At 38.1% G+C, this 10,630-nt stretch overlaps 1 protein-coding gene across 8 annotated transcripts in view; it reads right to left on the reverse strand.

Annotated features, from left to right (window-relative positions):
* Mkl2 (MKL1/myocardin like 2) overlaps positions 1–10,630 on the reverse strand; it is a 235,419-nt gene that overhangs the window by 30,588 nt on the left and 194,201 nt on the right. For all 8 annotated transcript variants that reach the window (XM_023704379.1, XM_023704374.1, XM_023704378.1 and 5 more), the window contains one exon: positions 4,157–4,294. In XM_023704379.1, the coding sequence (XP_023560147.1) occupies positions 4,157–4,294 (138 nt within the window). The remainder of the gene's footprint in view (positions 1–4,156; positions 4,295–10,630) is intronic.

Here is a 10,630-nt window from a genome sequence, read left to right on the forward strand (position 1 = left end):
TCCATTTCTCTTACTATCTTTACACTGACCTGCATTTCACTTCTACATGACTATATCACCCGACTACTATTCACATGCAATGCCCACATTTTGCCATGTTCACTTGGCCAGACCATATACTAGTTCTCTATTTCAGGGTTCCTTTACCGGGCCTCTATTGACATTGTGAAGTGGTAAGCCTTGCAGGGGCTGTGCTGTACACTATAACATGTTCAGCAGTATCCTGGCCTTCTGCCACTAGGTGCCAGTAGCCACATCCTTCTCCCACATTGCGACCACCAGGAATGTCTCCAGACATTGCCAAATGTTCCTGGGGTGAGGGTAGATTACTTCTGTTGGTCTACTCCATGGCTGTTTTTATGTAATTAAAAGTGCTGCAGGAAAACAAAACCATGTAGACATGTCTATATTTAAATTTCTGATCATTGATAAGCTCACCTTCAAGAGCTTATATGGTCTCACATGGTCATCCTATTATATTTCTTTTAGTCCAGTTATTTTCCTACTCTTCTAGAATATCACCTCCTATCTTTCCTTCTCTCTTCAAGCCCATAGTACTTCACCCATGCTGTCAACTGAAACCATTGTTTGCTAAATACTGGGTAAATAAATGAATGCAAAGCTTCTATACATTCCCAACGGCCTGCCTATTCCTAAATGCTTATAGATGGTTTTCCTTCCTATGGCTGCAGATTGGTCCAGCTGCCTCAGCCCAGCAACTCCTTCCTGAGCCAGAGTCCACATTCTCTCGCCCACACATGGTGACTGTTCTGCGAACCCTTGCCCCTCTCCTGGGTTCCTCCCTATGAGCTCACCAACATCCTTTCTTGACCTCCACATTCTAGTCGAGCTACAGACTTTTCTCGTGATCCTTTCCAACAAAGGTCGTGAAAACAAGATTTCTGTGACGTCACCTCCAGTTCTGTCTCTCTCTTTCCATTCTAACCAAGTTTGTGCCTCTAGTATTCAAGAGACTGCTTTTGGAAAGGAGTTCCTGCACCTATTCTAACAGACCCACAGCAGCAATGACACATATGACCTCTCCCTCTTGGACAGGCCTCACTTGCCTTCTGAGCCTCCTTCTTCTACTATACCTGCTGCTTTCCCCCAGGCTTCTTTTGTGGTCCTTCTATTTTCTGAAACAGTTGACAAGCTTATGGATTCAATTCTTGTACTCTTTTTTGCTACACTGAAATGGTAGGTAGTTTTATTGGATTTTGTGACATTCAAGCCTGTGAATTCAGTGATGACTTTCACATTTCTGTCTGATTCTGGAACCCTCTTCTGAGTCTGGCTCTTTTACCCAGCTGCCTCTAAGACATGCCCAGTGTCTCTCCTGGGCATCTGTCACTGCAGGTATGCTCCTTCCAGTCACAGAAGTTGGAAACTACAACTTTTTAATTGCTTAGAAACAAAACTGTACTTGGTCCATGATGATTCCTCCATATATAACATCTAACTGGTCAGCAACATTTCCCAGTTTATCCTTTAAATACAGCCAGCCACGTCTAAACCTGTCCCCCATACCAAGGCTGCCACTGTCCCCTGTGGTGAATGGTACATTTACCTGGTCTGTGGTTCTCCTTTTGCCTTTCTACCTTCTCTAGCACCAGCCCAAACTCTTTTACCAGCTTGTTTTCTCAGTAGCAATGACAAGCCTAACTTCTCACAGGCTTGAAAGTCTCTGGTCACTGGCTGATCCTGGCTGCATGGCTTACTTCTGATCTTTGGCCAACCCTGGTCAGGTCATACTGGCTTCCATATTCAGACTCCAATTTTTCTTCCTATAGATGCCCTCATGGCTTGCACCATCACCGGTTGGATCTCCACTCAAAAAGTACTCTGGTGACACATGCATATGACCAATTTGAAACATAAAGCACCTCCCTTGACTTCCCAGGACCCCCACTCTACTGTGATGCTTCACCATTCTATTATGCTTTTCATCCCAAGGGTAGGAATTTGTGGTATTTTGTTTGCTGCTTTATTTTACTTCTACTATCCAGAACAGTGCCTGATATGGCTCAAAGTATCTGTTATTTTGAATATAAGAAAGATAAATGTGTATGTTGGCTAGAAATCACTATAATAAGGCACTTTAAGTATATCTCACTATGAGAAACCATTCTTGCTTAAGCATACTCATGTAATCTCACAATATTCTTACTCACTTTCATCTGCTTATTTTGTTATCAGTAATAAATTTTAGGGCTGGGAAGATAGCTCAGTTGAATAAGTGCTTGCCTGGCAAGTGCAAGGCCGTAAGTTTGATCCCTGGTATTGCCAAAATAAATAAATAAATAAATAAATAAATAAATAAATAAATAAATAAATAAATTTATTTATTTATTTTACTTCAGTTTTTTCAAACAGGGTCTTTAATAACTTGCATTCAAAATGAGGTTTGTGAGTCAGGGATATAGCTCAGTGGCACAGCACCTGTCTAGTAAGTGCAAGGTCCTGAGTTTGATTCCAGTACCAGGAAAAATAAGAAGTTTGAGAACAATGTTACACACTAATGAAACAACAGACCTAGTCACAGTCAGGAAGGCACATGTTGTGAGAGGGGCATACACAAAGTAGCTAGCAATTTCTTAAGATAAATCTTGATAAGTGAGCATGGGAAGTAGCTTTTCATATGGAAAAGGTGAAAGAATTATCTGCTCTATTATATGCAGCTCTTCTTTTTTTAACTTGGCATAGTCCTACAAGTCCCTACTCAATCCCTGAATTTCATATTGTTAAACAATGTTGCTTCCTCCAGAATCAAAGACGTTCTTATGGAAAGATATCAGCAAACAGTAGAAATTCAGAGAATGGGAGAGGCCAGGAGAGAGTTCTTAGTATCAACGGAGAAAAGATGGTTGGCCTTTGACCATTCTTTTTGCCATCCCCGGTACATGACTGGAGATGCTAGAATAGGATTTTAATGGTAGTTGCCACTTGCCACTTCCAGAATTTCTGGCTCCAATGCTAAGCAATGGAAAATGATGAAATATGATGATATATGGCTGGAAGCCATGGACACTGGCCACAGTGACAGAGAACTTTCTCACTAGGATAGTTAATGAAAAAGACAGCTCTAACAGAGGAATATGCATTTTGCTAATCACAAGGAATTGCCTTTGCCTTAGAAGAGTGCTGCAAAAGGCAGCAAGGTTAGACTAGAACTTGGAACGCAGTGGTCTTCCTAGCTTTGCCACTCCTTAACTTTGTTGGACCTCAGTCTCCATCTACAAATAGTGGGAGAGGGCATCAAACTCTTTTATGTCCCCTTTTAGTTCTAAAACTACGCACTCTGCTAGTTTTAGTAAAAGTCTCCTTTGAAATGACTATAGTGTAATCATCAGACTACTGTTCAGTTTACTCTCTCCATTTCATTTATGAGTTTTAAATATAATTTCAAGACCTTTGAAAGGGTACTGTCTTTTAGAACTTGTCTTCTTTCTTGGAATTTATTCTGATTGATTGATTGATTGATTGATTTATATGGAACTGGAGATTGAACTCAGGCCCTTGCGCTTGCCAGGGAAGTGCTTATTCCACTGAGCCACCTCTCCGGCCCCTATTCTGACTCATTTTGACCAAGCAAAATACAGGTAACAGTTCCATGAAGTTGAAGCTTATCTGAGAATAATCCAAGCCTCATCTGGCCAAATCTGCTAAATCAAAAAACACACTTGTTCTGTAAACCCTTTAAACTGTCATGTAAGTTTTCTGGAATGTCGTGAGTTTGATTCTGTGCATAACGTCCACAACTGTGCTGCCATCACATACAGCTATTATGAGGTTCTTAGATCTCAAGTGCAGTGCTGAAGCAATTCTATCCTACTGTTTCTCCATTTCATCCAGTGGCCAAATCAAGGCAGAAATGTCTACTGGTGACATGATGATTCCTCAAGACTTGCTGTACAGCCTAGCAGTTTTACTCAGGCAAAACTCTGTACCTCTTCTGTGGACTACAGAATGATAAGTCATGTGCTGAAGGATGCAGCTGCAAACCTAAAGCCTCCAGGACTAAGTTTTACGTAGTTTAATTTCCAAGGATTCAGACTAAGAGTGAGGTTGGATAACTTAAACAAATTCCTCTGTCTTTGTCCACAGGCTCACACATTCATAAGTCAAGTCACACAATGCTATATCCCAGGGAACCCACCTTTACCAGTGCAGGGCTAGGCTTTGCTGAGGATACAGTGTTCGCGGGGAGGACAGGAGCTGTGGACCTTGTAGAAGGCTGGTCCGAAGTGGGAGGAGTTTTCAAGAATTCAGGAACTGCTGGGGACACTGAAGTAAACTAGTGGAAGAAGCAGAAAAAAGTCTGTGGAATCAATGATGGTAAAAATAGAAAAAACAGAATTATAAGGGAATGACCTCTCTTTAAAAAAAGTCCACTAGAAAAGAACCAAAGGAAACAAAATATGCTATTGTGTCTGAGAGTCAGATAGTGAGATAAAGTGCTTTACTTCAGTAGAGCCAACAATTAGGTCTTTACTCCTGTAATATCAGTAGCTGAAGGTAAATAAGGTTAGATCTACTCAACTGTAGTGTTTTCTCAGAAATATGGTCAGAATCAACCCCTTTTGTCACAAAAGAAAGTCTAAGACTTATAAAAGTGATAAAAAGAATATATGTTATTTATAAAGCTGCCTTGCTAAATAGATCACACTAACCCTAGCTATGGTATTTAGTTTTCACCACTGAGCTGGATAAATCCTCCATTCCATATCCTGCTCCAGTGGCCAGTCAGCATCTCTTAGTGAAGGCTCCCTCTGCTCAAGTCCTTGTGTTTGCTCCTTAACCACAGCCCCGTTTTGCACAACAGGAGAGCCTGAAGAATACATTCTGGTAAGACAGACTTGGTTCACTGACAGTGCCCCTTCTTTTAAAATCAGAAGCTACTTTATTCCTAGGCTCAAATCAATAATGACCAAATCTCAATTTACAGTCAGGTTAAGAAAGGAAGGTATAGAAGGCTTTGCTATGTTTTAACAAATCTAATTAGTAACCTACTTTAAAACATCCAATTACTGGAAACAGAAATTACTATTATAATCAGTTGAATGTATGATTATTATTATTAGGATTTATCTATTACTAGCTTTATCTTAAGGAAAAATGTCATTTTTTTTCATTTTCACTTCCCCAGTTTTCAAAGTCATTAATTACATCAATAATCAAAATCAGTTCTCTTGAAGTATTTGGGTTTTAAAATAGCAAACTATTTTCTTCCTCCTTAAAATCTCAGAGGGTTGTTAGCAGCAGCAAGAAATATGAAGTGTGACGCACGTAGTTATTCAATAAATATTGCTTAATTGATGAATGGACATTCCTGTGGCTTTATGAAGCCAGGTCACAGTTGCAAGCCCAGCCAAGACTGCCAGTGCCCGAGCCTGTAACTCACTGTACATGCCAATTCTGCTTTCTCCTTGAGGTTCTTGACACTGATTTCAGCTTTTAAGTAGTTTTTATAAGTACTGACAGTAAAAAGACCACATTTTGTAAAGAAGGCTACAGTCAGTTTCATTTCAAACAGAAGTGATGAGAAAGGGCTCATCCAAGCGACTCAACTCCCAGGTTGCAGGCAGATTTCTGTCTTTCAGCAGCCCTAGGATGGCTGGTTCCTTGAAGAATTTCTCACTAACCAAACTTCATGGATCAAGTAAGAGAATTCTTCAAGGGATTCAATTTATATTGTCTTCCTTTTACCCTGCACATTTGTTTTTGGATATGAGGGTACTTATCCCTGGGTCAGTTTTCACAGAGGGTAAAAGAAAAAAGAAACATTTCTTGGGCATTACATAAGTGATACATGAAGTAGAAACAAGTATTTGCATTTTGAATGCTCTCTAACTGGGCAAATTATATTACAAGCAAAGGCCTCACTAACTGATAGATAGCAATGATGAATTTGACAGAAAGCAGTAAGTGTTCACAATCTTAAAAAATATCCCTAAGTATGGACGCAGTATCAACTGTCATGCCTATATTACTAGGCTGTGCCTGTTGACTCTTGCCTTGATTACTGATGCTTACATCTTTATAGCTCTCGTCTCTTCTCCTCTTCCCTCCCTCCTTTCTTTTTCTTTTTGAGACAGGGTCTCACTATGTAGCTGAGGCTAGCTTTGAGCTCACTGTATAGCCCACTCTGGTCTCAACTCACAAGGATCCTCTTGTCTCAGCCTGGAATTATAGGTATATGCCACTATGCCTGGCCCTGTAGCTCCTTTTCAGTGTCATTCTGCTACCCAGAAAACCACAGATTGCAGGTCAGGCTGGCCTTGAGCTTACTTTGCAACCCAGGTTGGTTTCAAACTCTCAACAATCCTCCTGCCTCATTCTCAGCTTTTAGGTGTATGTCACCATGCCCTGCCCTGACAATAAATTCTAATTATGGATTAATATCTAAATTCTTGTAACATTTTGTTAGCCTTTTTAGTGTGCCTTAGGAGATTTAAAAACAAACAAACAATACCCTTCCTTGGGTGTTAGACTCCTATTGGGTCAAGTTACAAAAGGAATCTAAATACTAGTAATTCTCAAATCACAGTATTTTTCCAAAAAGGATTAAGAGTATAGAGGTTATAAAAGTTATTGTGAACTCACAAACTTAATTCCATGATTCTGGTTGCAAATTGAATTAGACGAACACTGAATCAAATTCAGTGGTTAGATTCAATGTTGACTTTATGGGGAAATTGATTTGGCTCTCCTCCAATTTGGTTTGGGACCAGGAACATGGAAACAACTAAGTTAATAAACTGAGGTGACACTGTACTTACTTTTATTCCACAGTAAACTGAGAAATATGTTAACAATTTTAGAAGAGTATTAGGTAAGTACGTTTAACTGTTATCAAGGTGAGTTCACTTTATATATTATGTACCTTATATACCATGAAAATCTAATTTCAAAGTAATTGAGAACTGTTTCCCCAGAGAAACAAGCGCAGACTTGACTCACTGTTTTTATCACAGCTTATGCCCCCACCCTCTTTTTTGTTTTGCAGTACTAGGAACTGAACCTAGGACATGGACACTGATCTATATCGCTAGTGCTTTTAATTTTTTTCTCTATCTTTGAGACAGGGTCTTGCTAAGTTGCCCAGGCTAGGTTTCAATTTATGATCATCCTGCCTTAGTCTCCCAGAGTGCTCGGATTACAGGTATCCATTATCATACCTGGCTGGAATTAATTTTCATTATAACACCATAAGAAAGCCAGACAAGTGTATTTAAAGCATAAATACCCACCACTAAATGAGACTTAAAATAAGGCAACTTCAATCTTAAAGACTGATTTTTATTAGTAACTACTGTAAAGTTTTGTTACAAGCTAGGCATGGTGGTGTACCCCTGTAATGTTGGAACTCTAGGTGTCTGAGGTAGAAGGGTTGCAAATTGGAGCCTAGTCTGGGAAACTTGACTGAGAATGCATCTCAAAACCAAAGAAAGGGCTGGGGATTGCAGCTCACTGCAGAAGTCCTGGGCTCTAACCCCAGTACCACATATGCAAAATTCTGCTACAACTGGAACAATAAAGGAATAAATATCTTAGCTAATTAAAGTTTGGAGGGATCTGCATTATTTTTTTCTACAGTCCACGGTCAATTTGACAGAGGTCAGTTATTATTCTCTGGTAAGCTCTCGATTTAATTAGTTCTTTATGCAATCTTGAGGAACAGAAGCTAAATATTTAAAAACAAAGATTTTTGTATTATAGGTTTTTTTTTTCTTCTTCAGTACCAGGGATTGAACTTGGGACCTTGTGCTTGTTAGGCAGGCATTTATGTTGCTGAGCTATCTCCCTAAGCCCTATATTATAGCTTTTAAAACTATAGTAATGAGTGTGTCTTAAATTCAGGATACAGCTGAGTTCTTAATTAAGGAGGCCACATGCAAATAAAAATTCAAAATATAATCATCTTTAAATACAATAGCCATATTCAAATCTCCAGATAAATAAAATAATGAGTTGAATACAAACCATGGTTTTTATATTTCTGATAGATGGATATTTCACATAAACTTCTATCTTTGTTACCTAGGACATCTGTGTCACCAGATCATTTATTTCTATATAAGTATTTGATTTTTTGGATAACTAGCTGAACATTAAAATCCTCAGTCAGTAATTGATTACATGATTAATAGTGAGGATTTGCATTTACTATTTTGACCATTTTGAGTATATAGTAATATGTGTGTATACATGCACACACACAATTTTTCCACAAACCTCATTGTCTTCAGATGTTTTCATGTTCACTCATGAAACTCTTTACCTATTAAACAATACTTTCCTTTTCCCTTCTCTCAGCTACTAGTAACTATAATTTTACTTTCTATCATTTAAAATTCTGTATCTCCTATATGGAATCATACAGTTCTGTCTTTTCGCAATGGATTATTTGACTTAGTATAATGCTGAAGATTCATTCACATTGTTTTATACTACAGAGCTTCCTTTTTTTTAAAATTTTTTTTTAAATCTTCTCATCCTCTTTATTTTTATTTATGTGTGTGTGTGTGTGTGTGTGTGTGTGTGTGTGTCCAGCTCAGTCCACCATGTGGTGCTGGGGGATGAACCGCGGTCCCTGTGCTTTGCTATGCTTGTTCTAAGTAGGTGCTTTAGACCACTGTGCCATCTCACCAGCCCCGAGAGCTTCCTTTTTAAAAGTTGAATTCCATTGTGCATAGATAGAACATTTTGTTCATTTGTCAAAAAGCAACTTGAGTTGCTTTCACCTTTTGATTACTGTGAATGCTGCTGTTATGAACCTAAGTTTTTTGTATTATTTGGCAAGAGGTCATACACATGAAAGTTACCTGATGGTACTTAAGTACCAGTCTCCAAAAGTTGTCTCCTTGAAAATATGGAGCAGCTGATCAGCAAGGTTCCTTTTAGTATTGTTAGGCTTTGGAAATTTACATAAAACCCATCAAATTGAGCTTCAATTTGGGATATGTGTACCACTAATATTTTGATAAACTCCTTTCCAGTTATACTTTGATCAGAGAAGAGGCAAATTCAAGCATAGTTTTAGTCTTCCACAGACTACATAGAAATACATATGTCAGAGACTTTTTTCTAACAGTGCGAGGTCATTTAGCATTTTAGGTTTCAAGAGAAGTGCCCGAAAATTTGGTTCTTTACTTAGGTGTTTAGAGATTAATTATTTTTTGGAGAAGTAGGGAGACTTTCATATTTATATACTTTTCTGTAGAACCTAATCCTCAGGCAGCTAAGCATTCTGAAAAAGAATTAAGAAGACCATTTGTCATAAATCATTGTGAAATAAAGCAAAGGCAAAAAGAATTTTTTTTTGGCAAAAAGAAATCCTAAGTCTAATTTTTTCTTAATTATCTATAGACAAAACTTTTAAAGAGGTGCTAGCCAAATAGCTCAGCAGATTAGCAGGGGCCTGGGTTTGATCTCTGGGCCTGCCTGCCAGCCCTGCCTCTGGGGCAGGATGAGTCAAATTGAGACTGGGTGTGGTGGCGTGCACCTGTAATCCCAGCTCTTAGGAGACTGTAAACAGGTGGATCACTATGAGTCCGATCTAATAGTGAGATCCTGAACACCCTGTAGACCCTTCCCCAAAAGTAAAAAAAAAACCAAAACACTTTTTAAAGAACCTAAAAAAAATTCTTTGCACTGGCCTCGAGCTAAATGTTAGACAAAGCATAAAAATATCGAACAGGTTAACTAGGAAAATGTGTTTAGGTCACATAATTAAACATGTAACACAAAATGATGATTAATCACTACTTGAAAAGAGTTAATCCAGGTTTAAAAAAAAAACCAAAATGAAACCTATGACACAACTATCTGATGTACTGCTGAGCAACCTTTGTTAACCTCCTGTGATACATACAGGAAGACATGTAGAAATATTAGGGTAACCTACCATTTTTACTGTACTTTACAAAAAGATCAGTCCTCATGCTTTGGAAATTAAAGTATCCAAACACAGACATACACTAGTCCCTTACTATCCAGTATGACAAGTTGTCAATAAGAACTAAATCTGTAAAACTCATATTGAGTTTCTATCTTAAAATTTAAAAATTAAGAATCTTAAACATCTAAAAGATAGTTTATGCTTCTGTTACTTTTATTACCTTTGTTTATAAGAGACTATTTTAACAGTGATAATATTGATTTTTTTGGGAGTATAATTCTAAATTAAGCAAAAATAGCCTCTGATTCATTAAATTGATAAGTACTTGCTATGACCTAGACCTGTGTATTCAGTGTGAAGTTAACTGAGATAACATGAGTAGAAATCCTGGCCATCTAGAAGCTTAATGTCTAATAAGAAGCAATGTATTAAGGTCCTTTCTCCCAGAGGGAAAAGTATTTTTCCTTGAGAGTAGCTTTATTTAGATAAATACATTTTATATCCATTAAGATGCCTAGACATGGGGCCGGGGAGATAGCTCAGTAGAATAAGTGCTTGCCTGGCATGCACAAGGGCTTGAGTTCAATTCAAAGAAAAAAAAAAAAAAAAAGATGCCTAGACAAATTCTATGAAGTACAAAAGTTGCCAAAATGAAACCTAATTATTACTTCTGCATGATGCAAAAATTTCAGAGACTTAACTGGCATTCTAAAATTTGCCACTGTAATT

Source organism: Octodon degus, unplaced genomic scaffold, assembly GCF_000260255.1.
Source record: "Octodon degus isolate 3935 unplaced genomic scaffold, OctDeg1.0 scaffold00195, whole genome shotgun sequence".
NCBI classification, from domain to species: Eukaryota; Metazoa; Chordata; class Mammalia; order Rodentia; family Octodontidae; genus Octodon; species Octodon degus.